At 41.8% G+C, this 24,886-nt stretch overlaps 2 protein-coding genes across 3 annotated transcripts in view; one reads left to right on the top strand and one right to left on the bottom strand.

The window, feature by feature from the left end:
• Positions 1–598: 598 nt before the first annotated feature.
• Positions 599–24,596, bottom strand: LOC125323643 (serine/arginine repetitive matrix protein 1-like). Its single transcript, XM_048298796.1, has 4 exons — positions 24,500–24,596; positions 23,284–23,472; positions 21,352–21,967; positions 599–875 (listed from the first exon to the last, which is right to left on the bottom strand). The coding sequence occupies exons 1-4, from the start codon at positions 24,594–24,596 to the stop codon at positions 599–601; spliced, it is 1,179 nt and encodes a 392-aa protein (XP_048154753.1).
• The window catches only part of VSNL1 (visinin like 1), an 86,834-nt gene continuing 83,401 nt past the window's right edge, over positions 21,454–24,886 (top strand). The window contains exon 1 of one of the 2 annotated variants that reach the window (XM_048297213.1): positions 21,454–21,529. The gene's annotated coding sequence lies outside the window, so the exon portion shown is untranslated. Of the gene's footprint in view, positions 21,530–22,314; positions 22,425–24,886 lie in introns of those variants that run through there. The other variant, XM_048297214.1, reaches the window with a different exon arrangement.

The raw sequence follows: 24,886 nt of genomic DNA, 5'->3' as shown, positions 1-24,886 counted from the left end.
GGCGACAGGAACATGTTCAAAACCTTTCATTAAGTACATAATTAAGATAATTAATTTTCTTAACCAGGATAATTAATTTTCTTAACCGTGATTCAGCAATCAAGTACTGTTCCTAACTTAACAGGTTTACTTTTTTAATGGCAGAGGAAAATCCACTTTGGCAATGAACACTCCTGTGATTGCGGGAAATACCTGTAAAATTAATCCTCGCGTTCGGGGCTTTTCCGCCTCTCTCAAGGCTTCTCTGACCCTGCTTGAGGTGCTCCCCCCTCGCTGCAGGTGACAGGACTCCCCTGTCCTGTCGCCGAGGTGATTTCTCTCTTGGCAGACACCCACTCTCCTCCCTCTTCTGGGAATTACATGTGAGGGCAGCAGCCTCTCCCTCTCGGTTTGTACAACCTCTTGTAAGTTTTCCTTTCAAGCCTTCCACAGTGATTGTTTATCCGAGAACCCCGATCCCGTACTGTGGCACTTCCTGGCGGAGTATCCCTCAGGGGCGAGGGGCTCCCCCGCAGCCAAGCTGCCTCCCCCCGCCTCCTCCGCCCTCTCCGGGGGTTGTCTTCTCCCGGGGGTCGCAGTGCCCAGCGTTCCCCTGCCTTCAGAGCACGGGGCGCTGGACTGACCCAGCTGGAAGCCGGGAGGCGCGGGGCAGGATCCTCCCGCCGCCCTCAGGGGGCTCCCGCCGCTGCCACCGCCCCAGGGCGGGAACAGCCTCGGAGGCGGGAAAATCCCGCCCGTCGTGAGGGGCGGCCCTGTCCCTCTGTCCCTGCGCCCGGGGAAGAGGCCGGCAGCTTCTCCTCGCCCCCGGGCAGCGAGCGGCCAGCTGGGATTCGTGTGCCAAAGGCCGCGAGTCGAGGCGCCTGGCTGCCAAGAGGCTGTGGTTTGGTTGGAAAATCTTTTATTTGTTACCTAAGCAAGGCGTGCCGCGGAGAGGAGCGGAGCATCCCGTCGCCGATTATTTCCACAAGCGAGATGTGTTTTTCCAAACTCCCTAATTCCAAAAGTATGAGATCTTGCGTGAGTAAAAGGTTATGCCTGCGTTCCTTTCCAGGGCAGCCATTGCTTCCCTGACCTTCCTTTTCACCGCAGCAAACGCTGATCCAGCCAAGGACTTTATTCCCAAAATAAACAGCATCCATATAGCTCCGGGCCTTTGAAACAGACATTTCCTCTCCAAACACTGGAATGCCCAAAACGTTATTTTTCAAAGTTTGTGCTAAACTAGCAGGTCACTGTAATACCATTACAGATGGGCAATAAAAATAGAAACATCCTGAGGGCCTGTTGCTGCAAATATATGGGGTTTTTTTAAGGTTTGTCATCCATACTACAGTGAACAAATCTACTGAAGCCAAACAGATCCATTGTTCCTGGAAGTGAATGTTACACACAGGAATTGTATAGAACTGAGCCTTAAAATAGCTTTCTCTTCAATATTGCTGCTTTTATAAGCAAGGATAGCCAAATAGCTGCTTCTAATACTTAAAAATATTACTAAGTAATCAATCTTTAGTTAACAAGATATAGTTCCTATTAAATCAAGTTTACTTACAAATCTTAAAATACTCAAAATACCATATGGAATGAAGGTCATTGTACAAACCAGAAATAGGATTTTAGGGCATGTAAGAGAAATTCACCCTGCCACTTATGTTTTCTACTCCTCAGCACTGGATTAGCATCTAGGAACTATTCCTGATGCAAAGTATTGTATTTCTCTGAACAGAAATCTTTTAGGTTTCACCACTGTTTCTAACATATTCTGAACTATTTCCCCCTCTCCCATCTGCCTACAGTCCCTTAGTACATTTGGTGGGTTGCAAGTTAACAGGAGCCAGTCTAAAATTACTCAAGTGTTTGACCAGTTAAACCAACCAGAATCACATGAAAATAAAGAAAACTGCCTTTTCTTGCATCTACACAGCTATTAATCAAGATTGTTTATTAAACCCAATCCAGCTGTTCCACATCCATGGCTTACTTTGTAGTATATAACTTAGATATCCAGCATAAACTGACAGACTTCCACTGGAGCATATCCTACATGCTCTGCACTTTCCAATTTGCAACTCATGAAGATTTATTTGTAACACTTGTTTACTGATAATACAAATTGGATGCAGCATATTTTTGGTAATGGAGTAGAAAAAAGGACATAATTGCTTTCCCCACTACTTGGTTCAATAATATATTAATAGGATGTAAACACCATGTTTTCATTGTAGAATTTTGCTATTTTCCAACTGTTAGTTTCTTTCAACTCTTATACTGCGTTTGCAAGTTGATGAAATGGGTTGTAGAGCAGTCTCTTGACAAAGTCATCAAAGAAGTTTTGGATACTGATGCAGCAACCAATTCTCAGAACTATTCCTCCTCTTCAACCCATAATTTAAAACTCTTACAAAAGGTTTTGCAGCTCTCATTATTTTTTTAATTCTTTTTTCTTTTTATTGAAAACTAGAAGAGAAAAAACATTGCAAAATAGTTAAAAAGAAAGGTCAGGAATAAATTTTGTTAAATTAATTTAAATATCCACAAAGACAGCACCAAAATGAATTATGGTATTCAATGTGACCCATAAGACACTAAAATCTGACAATCTTGATTTGTCAAGTGAAACAGTGCAATTTGGCTCAAGTCCTTTGTCTCAGTTTAGCTGTGCTGGCTTAATGACTGCAGCCTTGTGCTTAGAATTCCTTGTGAGTAAACTGCCTTTTCAGAACCTGAAATTTCAAGGCTGAAAGACTGTTGTAATCCATCATGTTTGTATCCTGCACTGTAATGCTAATATTTCCACCCTGAAAGTAGCTCACCTCATAACACTGATTCATCAAAGGTCATAATTAATATTCTAAAGGGAATTTACTGTTTGACTAGGAAAAGTTTCAATTTGATACTAGTCTTATGAACAGGATATTGGTCATTAACCATATGAAGTTGCATTTTACAAATTACCTTTTTGGTCATCTTACTGATATGTCACACAACCACCATTATTATTAAGTAATTATTAAAAGTATTCATTAAAAATTTGGGGTGTGAAAATACTTTCAATCATTTCTATCACAACTGCTCTGTCTGCAGCCTTAATGCACATATTTCCTATGTATCCATGTAATTCTGAAATAGCTTAAATAAAAGCTTCAGTCCTTCCTTTTGTCCCAGAGTATTCCATATTGTCCCCAACAACTAATACTGACAAACATATTTATTGCTAATAAACTTTTTATTTGGTATAATAAAGGTAAAACCTCAACTTTACCCAATGTACTTTAAATCATAAGGGAGCTAATTTTTTTCTGTATGAATTGCATGTATTAATTGCATATTCCCAACAGAGTACCCATACTGATTAAGAAAGAAAAAACATCATGCAGAAGGTACTCAGTGTTATGATCAGCTTCTATGTGTATGCAAGAAACAGTCCTGGAGTGAGTCAGTGATAAGTTAATCTTTCCAAGCTGGGCCTGGAATAAAACTGCCCTGAGAATCACAGACTCTCTGAAAAGTTATTTAGTACAAGATTACTAAGAGCTCAGTAACATTTCTCGAGATGCTATTATTTTAATATTTCGTCCCCTTTTCGTTTTTGCTCCTGCCTTTATAAACTCTTTTATAACCAACACAAAGTAGCTCTCATGAAAGAAGGAAGCTGCTCCATAAATCTTTTTTTTTCTTGTAGCCCCATACAGAGCTAAATTGAAAGAAAAATACTGTTGTAAAACAAAGAGGTTTTAAAATTATGTAAAATATGATTTAAAAGGTGAAGATAGGACGAGATTTTCCCCCATGCAGCATTTTACATTATTCCATTTGAATTTTAACTTCCAATTTATTGTCCTATCTCACAAGATCTTCCTACAGTTTTTCCGTTGTTGTTTTTCTTCCTGTAGTTCTCATTTTTACTCCTCTCAGTAAGTCCGTATCATCAGCAAACTTTGTGGTCTTGCTATGAATTCCCCTTTCCCAATAATTTTTGGATGCGTTGAATTCCCTTCTGGACTAGAACTGGGACATACAAATAAAATTACTCTTCCAGAAGCTTGACACAACCAAAGTACAGTACTTTTTCTATATTGAATTATGGAACAAAGGGTATGAAGAGATTCAGAAGGCACTGTGTCTAAAGCTGAGAGTAACAGGGAAGTACAAGACAAAGCCCCCTCTTCAACTTTCCAGAAAGGGGCCAGCACCTTCTTCTCCCTGCACTGGTCTTCACTGTTGCCTGACTACCACGATGACCAGCTCTGATTTCCACTGGGAACAGACTTTTGTGTTGCTTTCAAAGGGAGTTCTTTTACATCTTAATAGATATGAAAAGAACATGTTTAAAAGGTGTTTAGGAACTTAAGCCAGTTCTATTTAACTGTAGGGTGAATCATACCCCTCCATGACCCCTTTATTTTGTCCACTGCAGTGAAGTCACTGCTTGACTGCCTTGTCCTACTCATTTGACAGCTGACAAGTTGAATAAAAACTGCTGTTTATTGAACTTGATATTTTGGACACATTGTCTTTCACCTGATACACTGCTTGATCATACCACTCCATTGCTGTCACCATATCATTCTCTGTTATATTGAGTCCCTGTACATCTCAAAGTTGTTTTCATTTTCCAGCTGAAATACCTTGTTTGTAGTTTAGTTCCAAAACAGAAGAAGCAAAAAAAGGCTATTTGTATACAGAGCACTAAACAGAGAGATACAAATGTTCTGCATCAAATTTTATCTGTTACTATCCATCTTCTTCATAAAGGGCAGTGAAAATAGTTCTGCCTGCCAGACAGTTCAAAACCTCTTTGTTGAAAATCTGCAGTGCTGCTGAATTCAGGTCACACACATCTAAAGGCACTGAGATGTAGTGTTCTTTTTTTCATGCTAGCAGGGCAATTAACTCAGTCCGTATGATCCCTAATCCTATTTTACTTTTGCTCTAGATACTGCATAGAACATACAGGCTTGTTCATAGAGCCACAGAAAAAAAATTCATTTGGACAGGACCTCTGGAGATCATCTGGACCCCTCTGCTCAGAGCAGAGCCAGGTTTCAAGTTGCATCTAACTTCAGTCCTTCATCAGGCTGCTCGGGGCTTTTCTAGTCAAGATCTGAATATTTCTAGGGTTAGAGATTCCTCAGTGCCTCTGGAGTGCTTGCTAGAAAAAGCTGGTTATAGTGATAAATTTTAAGTAATCTGTCTTCCCTTTTCTACTGTTGCTGTCTTCTTTTACTCTATGCTGATCACATATAGAGTAACTAAACCATGTGTAATACGAGTGACACACGTAGCTCTTCACTCAGTCTTATAGAATTACATATTTCTGATAAAAAAGTTTCAGAATAACAGATTGCATTTTAAAAATAGCTCCTTTTCTTTAAACATGTAATGAAGATGTAAAATATCTGGACTTCTTATTTTTCTCTTCAATACTCTTTACAGCTAAGAAGTTATGTTTCAGAATGAAATAGTAAAGCTCAGTGTTAGCCATATCTGCTTATCAGTAGTTTTTCATCCCCTTGGAAATAAGCCTGGTTAACAACAAACACAGTGCCGCTTCCACCATTGCTAACCCAGGTGTACTGTAGAAGTTGTAGGGCTTAGCTGCTCAAGCAACTTCTCAGACAAGTGGAAGCATTTAAGAGGTGATACAGTAATGCAGAAACTCTCAGGAAGTACAGTTTATGTTGAGAGGTCTGCAGTGTAAAAGCTAAGTATGAGCTGTACCCACAAAACGTTCCTCCAAGGCATATAATCACAGTGCAAAATATCCATGGGACAGCGGAGTAGTTTCACAAAGTACTCTTCCTCACATCCATCGACCTCAGTTTCTGTATAAGAAAAGGACAATGAACATAGATACTCTACTGCCTTAAGGCAGTAAAAGCATTGCAGGTTAATGACTTGGGTCCCTGAACTCTCACAAAAAGGTATTTGGCAAAAGTGTATTATGTATCATTTCATGCTAGTTTGGGGCTGTATCAAAAGCAGGAAAATAATAAACTCTTCTAGTTCTCTTATCAGGGGAATTCTGAAGTCTTGTTCAGCCACTTCCCATCTAGCTTCTTAAAATTATCCAGATTATAATACCTGCTTTGTTGGCAAGAACAGATGAAAATTAAGTGTGCAAGATGAAAGTGCCTTTTGAAGGAGAATATAAAAAAATGAAGTGCACTTTTGAGGTGTGTGTATTTAGTTTACCTTTGAGCATCAAACTTCATATGAAAACAAACTGATGAGCTTGACAAAGCCTTTATCTGTTCTCTCACTGACGTTACAAACTCAATGCCCATTATACAGGTTGAATATCAACCCTTCTTTAAATCTTTTAAAGATTTTTGAATGAGTTCTTCCTGGCCTTTTTGATCACTCCTGTTTGAAATTTCCTCAAAAATTTCTCTCTTCAGTGACAAAAAGAAGATATGTCGATCTTTCAGCAGACAGAACAGCACAATGGTACATTTTGTTCTCATGATAGAAAGTTTTGACTTTCAAAACAATTGGCTGGAATTTGAAGAGCACGCTACTCCCTGGAAATGTTTCAGTGGGAGCTTTCATTACATATTAGCATCCCACAAGTTCTTCAAAATTAAAATCTCTTATTTGGACTACAGAAGCTGTTTCCTGTAATGGGATTACAATTGAAGAAATTGTTTTTCTTACCAAAATCTCTACTCCCATTTATTCACATCCATAGTCCATGGCTAAAGCTCTCCTCCAGACACATGTTCCTTTGTTCCTATATATTAGCAATGACAAATATGTTCTGAATTCTTTAATTTGGTGCTTACACTGTAAGGGAACAGGCACATTTTAACTGATAGATGCATTATTTTTCTTTTTTATTTTCCCACAGCTTCCTGATATAATACAGAGTATTAGTTGTGGGCATAAAATGTGAGCATAAAACACATTCAGTAAAGTACATCTTTTAATGAATTTAATATGGAACCATTGGAAATATATTATGGCCTGCTGGAATAAATTATCTACTGCATTTAAAATTATGACTAAAAGATGAATGATGCAAATGAAATTGACAAAGTTGAAACTCCCTTAACTTCCATAAGCAGGAATACTGTTGATAGTATTTGAGGAAACTGTAGGTTATAATGATGAAATACTCTAAATGGCTCAAAATCAAAATCCAAATATTTTTCCCTGTGAAAGCACAATTCAAAAATAATCTGTCAATAATAAAATTTTGACCTCTTGTGCAGGATTAGTAAGGTGAAACCAAATGACTTGAAACATTTTTTCCAGATCAATTTTAGACATAGTGAATGGCACTTTTCTCTTAGCATCTTTTAAAGTTATCTTGATATGAATAAGATTGTCTGATTATAATAACATATATAAAAATATTTTAGATCAAAATGCATATTTTAATTTGTTAGTATGCAAGACTGAAAAGTCTAGGTGTCTTTGGGTGACACCAGAACACTAGGAAAAATTAATAACATGGTACATTAAAGAATGGGAATGATGATAAAGATTGCTATGTGACCATTAATATGAGAAATCCTTTACCTGTTGAAAACAAATACAAAATAAATAAAAATAAATAAAATCTATTTTCATTTTTAGGAAGTGAATAGTGTAAAATACTGGTGATACAACATAAAAAAAATCCATGATTCTTTGGTTTGATTTCTTTAAAGCAATCTTTTCAACAACCAGACAATAGGTTGTTATAAAAAAAAAATCACTGCCTCTTTCTCATTATCTTGAAAAAATAGAAGCCCTTTGTTCTTGTGTTTTCATGTAGAAGATGCTTTCCTATATATATACCATGAAATCACAGTGCAGCTACAGTGTTAATTTACACACATCTCTTTATTTACAAAGATCTTCTCCACAAACACAGAAAAACACTGGAAGACAGAAAAAGTTGCTGAACTAGACAAAGACAGGGATAAAATGTCCGGTCATCACCACTCAGTTCTGCTCATCTGTTGAGCAGGCTGGTTAGGAGTATAGTTTCCAAAGGGAGTATACTTTCCTGTGATCCCAGGCATTCCTGGCACTGCTGTAAATTGCCAGAGCATTGTGTCTCTCTTCAGCAAGTCCCAGGAATCAGGTGGCACGTACAGGTAGGTAGGCTGCTCCTCTCCACTCTTTCACAGCATGCAGTGATTTGATACAGCTGAAGGTCAACACTATAAATGAGACATCCTAGCAACCGGTAAATGGCTTCCACACTGACTGCCTGCTAAAACAACTGCTACACTACTTTGATTTAATAAGCAGTTCACTTTTAAATTCAGCAATTATTCTTTCTAATCTATTTTAATCTATTCAGGTGCTGCTAGTTTGAAAGAGACAAAATTTCATTAATACTCATGGTATGAATAGAGATCTGTTAATTATGTAAAATAGAATCTCCCTTTTAAATGTTTTTCATGGTCTCAGGAAAAAAAAAATGGGTGGAGGAAACACAGGAAGAATTTAATGTTCTTTTTTCAAGTATATGAATCAGAAATTTATTTGTTGAATAAAAGCGTTAGGGGGATAAAATGCTTTAAGAACATGGAACTTTTTCTCGGGGTTCATACTGAACAACTGCAAAATGAAATAGCTTCTGGCTCCTGCTTGGCTCAGTCTTAAACATGGTCAACTGTTAACATCAGAAAGACTGTAGGCATTTTTTCTAAAGTATCTTGTAAACTGATCATCACTGGTCTCACATAAAAGATTGACCAATTACATATATGCTGGCTTTATACCTGTATGAAATTATCATATCTATTTTTGTATATCACAGTCATGTACATTTATACAATTTTATATGAGGCATTCTTATGTGTAAACACAGGTATACATTAAAAATGACACTTCAGTAAGTCTTTACAAAACCTCCATTTCAACCGTGGATAGAAATTAAGAAGACTCAACATGAGGAAAGAAAGCTGATTAAATATCTATGAAATAGCTCAAATGTCCTTTAAAGCATCTGTGAAACAGCTCAGATATTTTGTTAAACATCAACAAATTGGTAAAAGAGACCAATCCACAGGAAAGCTAATTCCAAATACTCAGCTGCCTAAGAACAACTAAGAGGCAGGTAAGTAGTCAATTAAAAAATTTCTAAACAAATTTTGTAAAGAAGACAAATCATTTAACACATTAAATTTGGCAGTAAATAATGTAGCTTTAATGTGTATGTGTGTGTGTGTGTGTGTGTGTGTAGTTGCATATACACACAAAAATTATGTATATACATTAACCCACATTTAAACAGCTTGGCATATTTTGTGATTCCACGATTCTCTGAACTCATGAGACAAATTTCTCAAGAGAAGCAACAGAATCTCAGTTACAGTACTGCTCATATTAAATCAAATGGGACAAAACACTTCCTAGGACTTTCATTAGTTTGAAATGGCATCAGAGTTAAGGATCATGAATGCATTTGCTTTGTAAAGACAAATAATCTAGAACACCATATGACATTAAAACCTAACCCACCACTTTCTTACGACATTGCCACTGAAAGGGATCATTCTGATACTAAGCAAAGCTGTAAACTCTGGGCCCTTTCACTGTGTAGCTAATTATCACCTCACTTCTGTAATTTAAAAGTTAAATGTCCAATGTGGGAGATTCTCATCTCGGTGGTGATTCCTCTAAGACTCTGAGACTGAAAAGATACATTGACTTGTGGTGATATGTCCCCAGCTACAGAGAAAATGTAAAATGACTTGCAGTAATGGCAATCTCTTTATAATAAAGATTAAATTAAGTACAATTATATTCACCTAAACTTCTGAAATATCAACATGCTGTAGGTCCAATAGGTAAAACTTCATTTCAACTATTATCCATTTCTTACTAAGTTTATCTAAAATTTAAGATTAAAACCAGAGTACTGATTAAGAGATTATTAGATTCAAATGTTGGCACATGGATTGGATCTCCCTATGTGTTCTAAAATACATTATGGCTGCAGAAGATGAAATATAATCTAAATTAATGCAAATCCAACAGTGAAACAACTGGGTCAATGGTGTAGGTCCCACAGATTTGAGCACCAGGACTGCCATTTTTACAATTAACAATATTTCTTGTCAGTCTGAAAACTACAGGGTGCTTTTCATGTAACCTAATTTAGGACATCTGCATCTGAGCTAACCACTCAAGGTTCCCTTTATAGCCAGTGGGAAAAAATAAGCACTTCTGGGCTGACATTAAATATCAAGTGATTTAAATATTAAGACTGAGATAAAAGATTAAAAATGCCTGTTTGTTTCAACTGACTATCCTGGCAAGACAGTGTGTCTAAATGAAAATGCAGAGGGCTACTCCAATGTCTAAATGTCTAAATTCAGCTAAGTGAATCTTAGCCAAGGTACCTGCAATTAGATGGTAATCATTCAAGAAATTGGTAAACTTGCTTCAGAAAAGGCTGAAGAGAAAATAATGTGAGAAAAGATGGTGCAATGAACTGCATTGCAGAATTCGAGGTCATGAACTTTTAAAAAATTTGCATATAGGAAGCTGTTGGATCAGGCGCTAAATAAATTTGGACTCAGGCATGCATTAGCATGACTATACTATTGCTGGAACCTAAGTAAACTCATTCAGGATGAGGTGTCTGTCTGGAATAACATTACGGAGCACAGACATGTCTTCATACAACAATAGAATGGTTTGTGTTGGAAGACACCTAAAAGGTCACCTAGTTCCAATCCGTCTGCCATGAGTGGGGACACCGTCTACTAGACGAGGTTGCTCAGAGCTGCATCCAACCTGGCCTTGAACAGTTCCAGGGATGGGGAACTCACAGCTTCTCTGGCAATATCTACCAGTGCCTCAACACCCTCATAGTATAGTATCTCTTCCTAATTTAAATCAAAACCGAAATCAAAATCGAAATCAAAATCTTTCCTCTTTTAGTTTAAAAACTGTTCTTGCCTGTCCTTTCACTATTTGCCTGTGTAAAAAGTCACTCTCCCTCTTTTTTATAAGTCCCCTTTAAGTACTAGAAGCCCACAGTGAGGTGTCCCTGGAGCCTCGCCGAGCCGAGCCTCGCCTCGCCGAGCCGAGCCTCGCCTCGCCTCGCCTCGCCTCCCCTCCCCTCCCCATTCATTTATTGACTGCTAACCAAAAGTTAAGCTGTCACTTTTCCAGTACGCAAGCTCAGCAGGATCACAAGGGGAAACGTTATCTTCACTGAGACTAACGCTTCCAACATACCTTTAGGCTGAGCCACCCAGGCTTCCTCTTGAGTTTCCAGATTGTGTATGCCTGCAGAATCACTCAACTCAGAAATGAGAGCAGAACATGCTCTGCATTTATTAGTGGACAGCTCTTCAGAGCAAAAGGAATGAGGAACTGCATCCCTCCTCTATCTTGTGCCTTCTTAAGACTAGTTAGGAGCACAGGAATTGTACGTTGCAATCAGCTTCTGGAAAGCTCATGATTAAGATACTGAAGAAAGGTGAAGATGGGATCTCTTACCATGAGTGCCACATGAGCACATACACATCCATGTGTGTGTGCATACAGCCTAACAATTTATTGCAAACTACAGTAAAATAAAAAGAACAGATTTAAATTGCTTTGCTGTGTTCACAGATCTACTCAGTTCTTCTTGTCTAGTTATTTCAAAATTATTTGCACTCTCAGATTATTAACTGGGAAGATACTAGCTCTTCTAACTTAGAACAGCATTCCAGGTAAACCATTCTGTTTATCAAATTATTTTTTAAATTACCCAAGGTGAGGGATGACAAGCTTATTATAAAGATATTTTTCAGCTACTCATCCAATACTTCTGATCTGGAGAGACAAATTACTGCTCAAAAACTCAGGACTGTTGAGTCTAAGGAACCTGAAGGTGCCCAAGTCCATAAAATCTGATGAGATGCATCCACAGATCTGGAGAGAACTGGTGGCTGAAGTGGCTAAGCATCTTATTTGAGAAGTGGTGACAGTCCAGTGAAGTTCCCACTGACTGGGAAAGGGAAAGCCATAAACCCCTTTTCTAAAGAGCAGGGGGAAAGGAAGGGACAGGCAAAATCAAAGCATTTGACTCTTTCCTGCATGACATTGTGTCTCTAAATTGGGCACACGTGGATTTTATAGATAGACCACTTGGTAGAACTGGATGGATGGTCACACTATAAGAGCTGTCATCAATGGCTCAGTGTCCAAGTGGACACCAATGGAGGAGAGGAACAAGTGGTGTTCCCAAGGGATCAGTATTGGGACCACTGCTCTTTAATGTTTTTGTCAGCAAGATGGACAGTGGGATTGAGTGCAGCCTCAGCCAGTTTGCCAATGACACCAGGATGCGTGGTGTGATCAACACATTGGAGGGAAGGGATGCCATCCAGAGGGGCCCTGACATGCTTGAGAACTGGGCCTGTGCAAAACATATGAAGTTCAACAAGGCCAAGTGCAAGGTCCTGTATCTGGTTTGGGGCAATCCCAAGCACAAATATGGGCTGAGTGGAGAATGGATTTAGAGCAGCCTTGAGGAGAAGGACTTGAGGGTGTTAGTGGATGAGAAGTTTGACATGATGCAAGAATGTGCACTTGCAGCCCAGAAAGCCAAATGTGTCTTGGGTTGCATCAAAACATCACGGGCAGCAGGGTGAGGAGGTGATTCTCACCCTGTATTCTGCTATTGTGAGATCCCACCTGGAGTACCATGTCCAGTTCTGGGGCATAAGAAGGACATAGATCTGTTGAAGTGAGTCCAGAGGAGACCATGAAGATGCTCAGAGGAGCACCTCTTCTATGGAGACAGGTTGAGAGAGTTGGGGCTGTTCAACTTGGAGAAGAGAAGGTTCTGGAGTGAACTTAGGGCACCTTCCAGTACCCAAAGGATGCTCCCTACAAGGGAGTTGAAGAGGTACTTTTTACCAGGGCATGTAGTGATAGGACAAGGGGGAATAGCTTTAAACTGAAAGAGAACAGGTTTGCATTAGTTAAAAGCAAGAAATTCTTTGCTCTGTTGGTGGTGAGGCACTGGAACAGGTTGCCCAGAGAGGTTGTGGACTCTTCCCATCCCTGGAAGTGTTCAAGGCCAGGCTGGATGGGGCTTTGAGCAACCTCATCTAGTGGAAGGTGTCCTCCCATGGCAGAGGTGAGGTCCCTTCCAGTCCACACCTTTCTCTGATTCTATGATTACCTGAAGTAAAGTACACTCAACATTTCCCAAGACCCTGTTATATCTGATTAAAAGACATTGTAAATAATGGTAAATTAAAATACCTAGTCTAAGGCCTTTATTAGTTTCTAGATTTATTAAAATTCATCCAACTCAACATGCTTTCAATTTTTTGCTGTTCCTGCTGTGATACAGTGTTGTGTTACAATGTACTTCCCAGTTAGCAGCAGCCTGCAATCATATAATAGAGAACTAGGGGCAATCTTATTTTCACAGTGAGTTGATTTCAAACTAATGTAACTAACTCAATGATTTTTGGTTCACTTCTGTCCTGGGGTGACATTATGCAGCCGCTGTATTCCTTAACCGTCTGCTCAATGCCCAAGGATGCTGTGCCTTTCGGATGGACCTGGGGGGCGGAGCCACGGCACTGAGTGCGGGGCAGTTGAACGGCTCAGCCCAAGGGCTCGGGGCTCTGGGGGGTCTGGGCAGGGCTCGGGAGGGAGTGTGCCAGGAGCGCTGTGCTGCTTTTCTGGGTTTCTTTTGTGTTCCAGCTAGCTGGGAAAAGGTTCTGTTGGGTTTTTTTTCTTGTTCTTTTTTCCCTTCCATTCCCCTTGCCTCACTGCCTCCCTTCCCTCCTCGCTGGTCCGGGGAGTCTGCGGGTGCAGCCCCGGCGGGCCCGCGGAATGGCCCCGGCTGGTCCGAGCCTGGGGGTCTGTTCCCTCTCTGGGAATCTGTTGTATTTTGAGGGGTTCTTTTTATCCTGTTCTACCCTGTTTTGTTTGCGTTAATAAACAGTTTGGTTTCTTTTTCCCACTTTCACTTCTTGTGATCCGTTTGTCTCATTGACGGAGGAAAAGGGGAAGCCCTTTTCCCTTCGGAGGAGACTCTCACTCTGGAGTGTTTCCTCCTGAAGTTTTGCCTCAAAAATGAGACAACTTCCCAAAATACAGACACTGATGGGCTCATTATTGAACAAAACAGCACCTGAGAATGACTTGAAGTATGATGACCAGAACATTAGATACAACATAGAAAATAATTATGGGGACAAAAATCATGATCATTCAGAGTCTGAAAATTGGAGGAAAATTATTCATACAGTGTACAGTGCTATAAAACATGAAATAAACTACCAATTTTTTAAAAAAATAAGTAAATAGCCATGTTGAAAATTAAAGAAAAATACGCACACAGCAAACATTTATTATTGCTATATTATACCTAATTTGGATAACCTAGCAAGTGTGTGACTATTTTTCAATAACCTCCAGAGACACAGATATCTCAGACAGCCACAGACTAATAAATATAACTAGAGGAGTTTAGAATGCTTATTTGAGACAGCAGTTTTGTAAAGTATCTGCTACATTTGTTTAAAATGTTCTGTCTTGCTACATATTTATTTGTTTATGACAGCCACACCAGACTGTTCCTCCTTTCGCTTTGTTTACTTTTCCATCAGTGCTGAACAAGTCACAAGAGCAAGTAAAAATATTAAAATTCTCTTTCTCTTACATGATAAGATACATACATAAGACAATAATCCATATAGTAAATTTAAAATATAATGTGTACGCAGCTACCCTTTCTTACTTTTTGGTAGAATCATCCTCTGGGAGTAAGCAGCTGTTCTGGAAGAGGGTAAGTACCCCTGGTAAGGGGCTGCTCAGTGCAGCAGAGAGCATGGGACATTCCAGGGATGAAGCAGTAAATAGTCATGCAGGATGGTCAGACAGGGACCTGAGGCAAATATCAGAATGGATGGAAATGTAACAATAAGGGCTACCCACAGGGCTTCAAAAGGGAATAGGAGTTATTCAGGAAGGCCCAGGGAAGAAGAAACACTTCAGACAGAGTCTGATGTTTGGCTAAACCATCTAGGATGGTTCTCACAGGTAAATGATCTTCAAGCACATCAAGCTTTAGGAGGTTGGTTCTGAGAACACCAACACTCCTCATCTTCCCCTCTTCATCCTCCCACATCAAATAAATAAATCAATACCCAGGTGCTCCCTGAGGTCTGACTTTGGGGAAAGGCCCATGAATTCTGTAACAAGTATACATGGTGACAGGATATGCTACAGAACACTTGTTTTTAAGCTTAACTTTTTTTTTAATCCAATAGAAAAGAATTAGTACAGTTAGCTCAGTATTAATATCTTATATTTTTATATTATGTATTTTAATAAATATTTATAAATTATCATTTTCAATGTTACTTCAAATTAATATGCTGATATTACACAGCTCTGTTTTAGTGTGGCAGTACATTTTTCACCACTGAATGTGAAAAATGGGTTCTAGACAAATGATATGGGTAAATATTTTTTTCACATATCTAAAACTTAGTTAAATGTAGAACTCACTTCAACAGGAAGTTACGGAAATCACAGATATAAATTCCTTAATAATGACAAACTCATTACTAAGTAATTCATCGGTACCTATTAAGCGTCGTGATCCAAACGTGTACTCCAGCTCTGCATGTTCCTTAACTTGAAACTACTACAAAGAGAGGGGTTCTTGTAAAAGAAACATTGTGTAACTGCTTTGCTTTTGATAAGATTTTCTTAAGCTGATATCTCTGATACCTGCTACAAGACTGGAGGCTGTATTTTGGGGAGACAAGCAGCAGCAGGATTTTGACAAATAGAGATGTTGGCAATTAGAAAGGTGTGGGCAGAGGACTTATGTTAGGGGTTAACAGATGCAGAAAAAGATGCCCTAGCATTAGAGATGGAGAGATTTCATTGCAACGGGAATTATGAAATAAGTTTTCAATGTTTTGTTTAACATCTATTTTCTCTGATGGTTCTTTTCTGTCTGTTGGTTCTGAACTGATTTTATGTCCAGTAGCCCACTTTCTGAGATGCATCTCCACTCTTAGCAGTACATCCTGCTCTTGCGATTATGGTCCAAGAGTGCTGATTCACTGCTGTTTTCTCAAACCAAATCATATTAAAAAGTATTACCTCTGAAATAAAGACTATTATACAAAGTCATCATGTCTCACAGTGCAGTTTAATTACACAAACTACTTATGTATCCACCAAGTTGTGAGTATATTTTGTCCATAAGCAAGTAAACAGTCTGCTTATTCTCCATCTACCCTTCCCACCATTTTTTCGTAGAAAATACACTCATACCACAGCACTGAAGTGTATTATTAATCATACAGATCTGTATGACAAACATTAATAATAAAAATAATAACACAAATGACAAGCTGAGTAAGATAATCAAAAAAGAAAGGTTAGGTAGCATCTTGTTTGCTTTGATACGTGCTGCTTAAACTAAGAATTCCATTATTAATAAATCTGCTAACCTAGCTGCAATTTGTGGCTTTTTCCTCTGTTTTTATTTCATGATTTGCTATTATTTCTACAGTTGTGTTCCAATTTGTCCATGTCAACATTATAATATTTTAGCTAAGAACAATTACTCGCAGATCAAATAAGCAAACGAAGCCCTGTTGGAACATCTCAAGAGCACATGACCAGCGTGACTTCACAGGAATTATTTTGTGTATGTAAAAGTTCTGCCTTGAGCTAAATGGCAGAGGAAGGCTATGTTTAGGACATTTGCAGAAAATGAAATGCTTCTAAGTTTTGTCATTCCTATCCTTCTAAACACCCATTATTTACTTGAAGCTTATATTTCTCAGGTCCAGAATATCAACCTTTTATTTCTGCTTGAGCAAATGCCTCACTTAAGAAGAACAACTGGAACAGCTTCTGTGGGAAGCAGCCTACTAGAATGAAACTTGGCCTCACGCCATTTAGCTTTAGACATTTCATTTAGGCGCCTGAACTTACATATTTCTTTTCTTGACTCTTGCTAGCCAGGTTCCCAGCCTGAATCACCCTATAACAGCTTCTTTGTATTTTCATTGACATGAAAGGAAATGCAAGCAAATAGACAAGTATTTAGCTATCAAATGTAGGATCTAAAGTTAGGCATTGCACACACTCCCCAGTTGTGACTGTATTATACAACATTGGAGATGATGTTACATAAATGGTATTTTCTTTGCATTTCATTCCATGAGCCTAAGAAATTGAAGAGTAATAAATGCTCCCATTAATGAAAAGACTGAATTATAATTTATTTGGTTTGACACAAACAAAGGTGATCTCCACATAAGAAATCAATACACTTCATAAAGAAGAAAAATTGCATTTTTTAGTAAAGTACATTTTGTTTTATCTATATTCTTAGGGGCATTATTTAAAAATGAATGAGAGATGAAAGTGAAAGATAATACACATATAAAAATGTCATTTTCATATAATTATATATAGCACATTAAAGAAGCAAGACAATCTATAGTCATTTTGAAAGTGATAAAATCATCCATGCTCATTGTTTGCTGTTGAGCATCAAGAATCTCACCCTTTTCTAACTGCAGTGTGTTGCAGCAGCTTCGTTTAATCACAGAGCCTTGAAGCAGCTCCCTTCTGCCAATCCCTGCAGCCGCATTGCTGCTTTCAGCTCCCCATCTAACAGACAAGTACATCTCAGTGTGCAAAAACTGCACCAGGGGAACACAGAAGGGAAAAAGGAAATCATTCCTTCAAAAGGCCTGGCAGAACATAAAGCATACAGCTAGAGATATAGATATAGACTCAAATTCCTTCTAATTATATTTTTTCTGCTGTTGATTCTCGTAAAATATATACATAAATATATTCTTAGCAAGTATTGAGCATAAAAGAGAGAGGGGAAAATGCAAACCCCAGAATGGTATTCTGCATTTAAATTGGTGTCTGCAAAACAGGAGATCATGCTAAATTAAAAAAAAACAAAAACAACAACTCATTACCAGTAAGCCACCTGCTGAGATAGTGAGTCCTCTCAGAGACTACTGTATCTTTTATTATTGAATTTTCTACTCTGGAGCAAAGAAGGGAGAGAAAAAAGGAGATGAGGATCCTCAATTTCATTAGATTTTGAATTTCCCTCTGGAGATGCCTATCTATCTCCCTTGACAAGATCAGAGTCTTAGGGCCTCACTTGGCTTCTTTCAAAGGTATAAGCAGAACGTTTAGGAGATTCAAAGCCTAAAGGAGACCCATGCAAGCCATGGAAGACTGTAAAAGGAGCAACTACCCACATTGTTATGCTATTCATTCATAAGCTAAGAATTCTTATATTTACACTGTTCATTCTGATGGTAAAATAAAACATATACACTTTCAATAGAAAACTTTGGGTCAGACCTCAACTTGTTTTACATTGCTGTAGCTTCATTTTGAGAATCATGTTATTTAGATTAAAAAATCATCTGAAGTCGTAACAATTAGTTGGCAACAATTAGTTTCATTGGAAGAATCCAAAGAACTGTATAGCAAGAAAATGGAAAATTCTACCATTATCTATCTTGAGAAGCAAGTGTAGTGAATGTAATTTTCCACAGTCTAAAATACAATATCATTTGCATAGATAAAAAGTGAATGCTAAGAGGCTGAAAATGCCAGTGATCTGAACTGGTAAATTTTACACCCAGCTTACAAAAGCCCTCAGGAATTGCATGCAGTGTAGGACAGCACAGTGTAAGATGTCATAATAGCACACTCACTGGTAATGTCATTACCTTTCCAGTGATAACCTCATGAATGGAATCAGAGGTAACTCTTATTAAATTGTTGATCTACACCAGGGCCATTTTTGACAAAGCACTAATAATACAAGTGGAGAGGTTTTATATGTATATAAACTTCTCAAATGGGATTTTGTATTGCATTGTTTCTGTGTTGTAGTACATGTAAAATTTAGTCAGTTTTCTAGAATAATACTGTAGAGTACCTCTTTTTTCGGATGAACATCATGTTTTCAAATGCCTTTGAAAACACAGTCTAAGTAAGCTGATTTGAGATGGAATTACCTAAATGTAGACAGGGAAAGTCTTACATGAAAACACACTACATACTATCTTCTGCTTAATCTACACATTTTTTGTAGCTGATGGGAATTATGCCACTGAATTAGATAAAACATACTATGACATAGAAAGTCCTATTTAAATGTGTTTTAGCCACTTTTTAAAAAATTCAACCTATAATTTCTGCTTTTTGAGGGTAAGCAAATGTTCAGCTTTTTGCCAAAGATGGCCCTGAATGAATGACAAGGAAAGGGGTATCATCTCTAAGTCCCAGTCAGCCAGCAGAAATTCAAGCCTAAGGTAGCTTTCTACCAGCTGCCTGAGATATTGCTACCTGGGCAGCTGTGGAAGAAGATAGCAAAACCCAACTAAGACACCAAGTAAATACCTGGGTTTAGAGCCACCATAGAGCTCTGCACTCCCCTAGCTATGCTGCTGCCACTAGAAGAGTTACGAAGATGAGATGAAGTCATGCAGTAACTGCAATATGGACAAAATCAAAATAGGTCACACAGAATTAATGTTGGACTGTGATGGTAAGAGACAAACTTACAAAGAACTGAGCAAGAGACAGAAAATATGAGGGACCAATGTGCTTAAAACTTAGAAGCAGATGTTACAGCACTCTAACTTTCATGCTAGAGATGATTATTAATGATCTGGCAGGCCAAGAAAGCAATGAGGTAGCAAAATATGAAGATGACAGAAAATAATTTAAATTAATCAGAACAAATAAAACATTAATTTCAGAGATACCCAGTGAAGTGTATCACGTCATGTTTCTTTCTGCTAAGCCTGGAATGTAACTAAATTTTTAGCATTTTCAGGCTGTATTTTTACACATCTAGAAAATAAAAACATGAACTGAAGACAGGGGCGCACTGAGAAATTTAAAAAAAAAAAAAAAAGCATAAAATCATAAAATTGCTGCCTTACACAAAAAAAGTAATTCTGGGAGAAAAATTGGTCCATATTTCCAATCACACGAAGACAACTTATGAGTTCAGTTGTCTACATTAGCAAACTGAAAATACTGTCACTTCCTGTACATTTGTACACATCAGCCTGTGTTATAATTTAATTCTTTGGGCATTTCAACAGTAAATGAAGAATTATTTCCATCTATCACTTATTACACAACCTTCATGCTTTTATCTTTCCTTCTGAAATAATGAGCAGATAGTTAAAAACAGGCACGGCGTAATTTACTCTTTTTTATATATGTCATTATTTTGCCTTCCTTTCACCTCCTTGCTGTATCCATCTGCTTTCTGCAATGTTGTGTTTAGGACATGCTAAATATGCTTAATTTATGTAAACAGTCAGTGACAGAACTTGCCATGCATGAAAGTAAACACTAATGTATGTCTCTGCCTTAAAAAGGACCTACAGTTAGTTACATGCTGTGCAGTATCTTGTGAAGGAGCCCTGATCTTTTACTCCTACCACAACAGCAACTACTACAGAGACAGCGACAAAAGCGAGGGCACGGCAGCATCAGCTGGGCTTTATACCGAAGGGCAAGATGAGTTGAATTTCACATGGAAGGGTTGAACGATGTTTTAAATCTAAACTATATAGCATTAACTTCCACGATAGTATGAGAAGCTTGTGGACAAGAGCCACGGTGGAAGCGTGGCTTGCAATGGAAGGTGACGCCTACGCACACGTGTGACAGCTACAGGAGGCTCCGTGCATGGGGCACCAGTGCCATCAACTTGTGCATGAAAGGAGCCATGGGGATCAGCCTCTCCTCCCAGGCAACTGGACATGGGACGACATAGTGTTAAGCTGTGCTAGGGGATGTTTAGGTTGGGCATTAGGAAGAAAATCTTCACAGAAAGGGTGATCAGATATCCGAACGGACTGCTCAGGGAGGTGGTGGAGTCACCATCCCTGGAGGTGTTAAAGAAAAGACGACGTGGCGCTCAGTGCCATGGTCTGGTTGACAAGGTGGTGTTTGGTCAAAGGTTGGACTCTATGATCTCAGACGTCTTTTCCAACCTAACTGATTCTGTGATCGCCCCGCGCCGCCCGCACTGCCGGCGCTATCCCCGCACGCAGGGCGCACCATGGTTCCACCAGTGGAGCGAAGGAGCCGCCGAGCGAAGCGCAGCCCGCCGGGCAAGGCACGGACGACGCCGGGTACAGGGAGCCTGCGCTCCATTGCGAGTGTGGCCGAGGCGGCCGCGGTGCCAGCGCCGACCCCCGCCGGGCTCTGCCCCTCTGCCCGCGCCCCCCGCGGGTCCCGGCCCCGCGCCCCGCCCGCCCCGGGGCTTCCCCCGCTCCCGCCCGCGCTCCCCGGCCCCGCGCGCATGCTCGGAGCGCGGGGCGGCGCGCGGGGCGGCGGTCCTGCAGTGCGGGGCGGCGGCGGGCGGCGCGCGGGGCGGAGCGGGGGCGCGCACAGGAGCTGCGGCGCGAGCGGCGGCGGGCGCGCACCGAGGCGGCGCCGCGTGTCCCTCCGGCCCCAGCACCGCGGCGGGACCCCGGGCCCTGCGCCCTCCTCCGCACCGCGGACAGACCCCGCGCCCGCAGTAAGTGCGGGGAGGGACCGGAGGGGGAAATGGGGGGGGGGGGGCTGTTCTGGGCTCCGCACCCGCGAGGTGCGGGCGAGAACCGTCTGCCGGGCTGCCCCGCGCGGGGCTTTTGCTCCAGGGAAGGCGGCGGGATAGAGGCGCAGCGGGGCTGAGGCGAGGGCTGCGCGGCCTCGGCGCTGCTCAGCGCTCGGGGGTCATCCTCACCGGGAAAGTTGGTGTGCGCGGTCCGTGTGCGGGAGTTGTTCCACTGGCGAGATGGAGGGAAATCGTACCCGGAGCGATTTGCGGTTAACTCTTGAGAGATGAGAGACCGAATCCCCCACCGATCCGGATATAAACACTGACAGCATCCAAAGGAAGAGCTGAGCTGTCGCGTAACAATTTGCGCTTGGAAACGCTTTGGTGGAAGCGGTAGTCTTTGGCGTTCGTGTTCCTCTGAAAAGCGATAGCGAAAAGGGCGTGATTTTTTTTCCAGTAGGGAAAGGGGAGGAAAAAAAAAAGGGGGGGGGGGAAAAAAAGACCGTCCGAAACCAAGCGCCAGACCAGCTCTCGCAAGGTCATCACACCACGGGGGAGGCAAAAGTGCTCCCGATCCATGCGGTCGCTTTATCGCTTTTCTTAATGCCTGTAAGGGATGTTTTTATTTTATCATTTAATTTATTTAACACGCGAGGTGTTTGCAGGTGGGAGCGAGGTAGGTGCGGGGCGGAGGTGCCGCGCTCCTGCTATTTACTAGGGCATCAATCGGAGTGAAGATGGAGGTGGGAGGAGATAACAAAAGCTGGTGTGCGATCCTGGGCATCTCCCACACGAAGGCGTGAGAAGGAGGAGGGAAAGGAGACGGCAGGAGAGAGAATTTCATTTCCAAAGATCAAAACAAAAGGAGGAGCAGGTTGAGGCAGATCGTGAGCAGCCGGGGCGGAAAGCGAGGGAGGAGATTTCCGCGCTGACCCGAGCGGAGCGGAGTGCGGGGGCTCTGCGGGGGCCGGGATGTGCGCGGCCGCGGAGGGAGGGAGGGAGCGCGGGCGGGGGCTGCCCGACCGGCGCAACTTTGCGCGCCAGCATCGCTTGGAAACGAGCTGCTCGCTCCCGGAGAGACGTGCTGTGTGTGTGGGGCGAGGGGAGGAACGCCTGCCGGTATGCTGAGCGCTTCTTCGCCCTCCTTTTCCAGCCCCCCGCCGGGAAGGACTGGATCCTGGCCGCGGGGTGTGGGGGCAGCGCGGTGCCCAGAGCTGCGGCGGGGACGCCCGGGGTGCCGCCCCGGGACACGGCGGCTCAGCGCCGTGCGGGCCGCTGCGGGTTTCCGTGCGGCGGCTGCCAGAAGGGTCCCCAGCACTGCCGCCCTCCCGCACAGCCCGGTCCCCGGGCACCGCGAGTCCCTCGGTCCCCGCCGCTCGTTGCCCTTCGCGGGGCTGCCCGTGCCGCCGGCTCCCCCGGTGCGAGGCTTCCCCCCGCCCGCCCGGGGGTGTCCCCACCCCCCGGAGTCCCCCGCTCTCCCCACTGCCCCCACAAGGGAACGCCTCCCTCCTCCCACCCCAGCCGGGCGGTCCCCTTCCTGCATGAAGCCACTTTCAAGGTTCCCCCCACCCCAGCTTCGCATCCTGTCCCCAATGCCATTAGCCTTTCCTCTGCTGGGTGATCCCCCGGCACCTCCCTGACTTGCCCCAGCCCGGGCTGGCTGCTCCGGGCTCTGGCGTGCGGAGAAACCGTCGGAGATTGGGAGGGGAAGGGGGGGGTTCATCTTACGCAACTGCAGACCCTCCACTTCCCCGCCCCTGGAGGAGCCTGTTCAGGGGCTTTTCGGAGGTGGGTCGGGGCTCTCCGCCTTCCTCGGGCGAGGGGCAGCTGGAGCCGGAGCGGGCGGAGCTCCCGCCGCTGCTCAGGTACCGCGCTCCCGAGTCCCGCGCGACCCGGAGCAGTGCAGCAAGGCGGGGAGGGGCCTTACCTGCACCGCCGGGCTTTTCGGCTGACAAGGAAACGTGCAGATAACAGGGCGATGAAAACACCTGCCCTTTTCATTAAAATTGAAAGGTGATTACTTGGGCATTTGAGCTGTAGCTAATTATTAAAAGGCCAAATATATGAATAAATTCCGTGTTCTTGTACAGAAGATGTTAATGTAACAGATGGGTTTAAGAGATACAGGTGCTTCTCCCAACAATTCTGCTGGCAAAATATTTTTAGCAATTTTTTATTAGTGTGCCTGTGGATAGCCATTCTCTTCCTTTATACATTGGAAAGTTCAGATCTCAGAGGTATCACCATCTCTTTATGAAGAGTGAAAAGGTGTACATATTTTATAACCAGAATATGATATGCAACAGATTAATCACAGAGAAAAATAAGTGTATATGGAAGCTCAGTCTTTGTAAATACGTAATCACTGTCCCTTTCAGAATGTGTGCTTACTAGTGATTGTTTTTGTGACACGTTTTCGGAGTCATTAGTTTTCACTACTACCCTATTACTTGACAGAGTGCCTTTCCTTTTTAAAGAACATAGTTCATTTAAGAACATCAGTTCGCTTGAAAGATCTTCTGGTACAGTGTTCAAGCAGCACAATCCATTTCAGGTTTGTGGACTGTAATCAATTCTAATTAAAACTTTAATTATGTTTTTCTCCATTCAAACAAAGCGTGAAGTAGTCTGGGCTAATGTTGCTGTCAAGGAAAAGTAAGGAAACGTGTTCTTCATCTTGGTTATGTGTTATCCCTGCATTTTAATTAAGGACTGAATCCTTAATCTTGTTATTTAGCCACAAACTTTTATGACATAGGGCTGCAATATTGTACCAGTTTTCTAGGTTTCCCTGTCTTCTTGCCCCATACAAAAGTATACTTGCACACAGAATTACACCACTGATTTTTCAACGTGCTCCCTGTTCTGGAACATCCAGCTATTGCCAGCACATCAGCTGTGTCGTCAGGCAACATCTACTTTGGAGTATCACAGCGTTATGTAACCCACAACACAGAGCAAATGCCACAGATGTCTCCGCTGTTCTTGGTCCCGTTGTGCGGTTCCCTCTGTGCCTTCTCCTGGTGTATTGTGCCAGAAGAGTCATAGCTGATACAACCCCCCACAGCACTAGCTGGAAGGAAAACTGTGCTCTGGCCAGAATGATGAGGCCAAGTCCACCTGGGATGTGATGGGGCAGGGTAGGGCAGAGCAGAGCAGAGGAAATTAGGCTGGCTGTGCAGGATGGAAGCGGTGCAATGCTGCTGGCTTTAGTGCTCTTTGGAAAGGGTGCCACATGTCCCAGGGTGCAACATCCTGCTGACTGCAGCATGTCTGGGATCTGGGGGGATCCCGACGTGCCTTCCAGTAGGGTCCTGCTTGGGGATTGCAGCACGA

Source organism: Corvus hawaiiensis, chromosome 3, assembly GCF_020740725.1.
Source record: "Corvus hawaiiensis isolate bCorHaw1 chromosome 3, bCorHaw1.pri.cur, whole genome shotgun sequence".
NCBI lineage: Eukaryota > Metazoa > Chordata > Aves > Passeriformes > Corvidae > Corvus > Corvus hawaiiensis.
The sequence above is the reverse complement of the archived record's forward strand: the minus strand, read 5'-3'. Positions and strand labels throughout refer to the sequence as shown.

Coding starts and splice junctions, on each gene's coding strand:
- LOC125323643 (XM_048298796.1), bottom strand. CDS start 24,596: ATGACTCTTCTGGCACAATACACCAGGAGAAGGCACAGAGGGAACCGC. Junction 21,968..23,283: donor GGGGAAGTGGAGGGTCTGCA/GTTGCGTAAGAT, acceptor ATCGCTTTTCAG/AGGAACACGAACGCCAAAGA. Junction 876..21,351: donor GCCCGCCGCCGCCCCGCACT/GCAGGACCGCCG, acceptor ACCAAACCACAG/CCTCTTGGCAGCCAGGCGCC.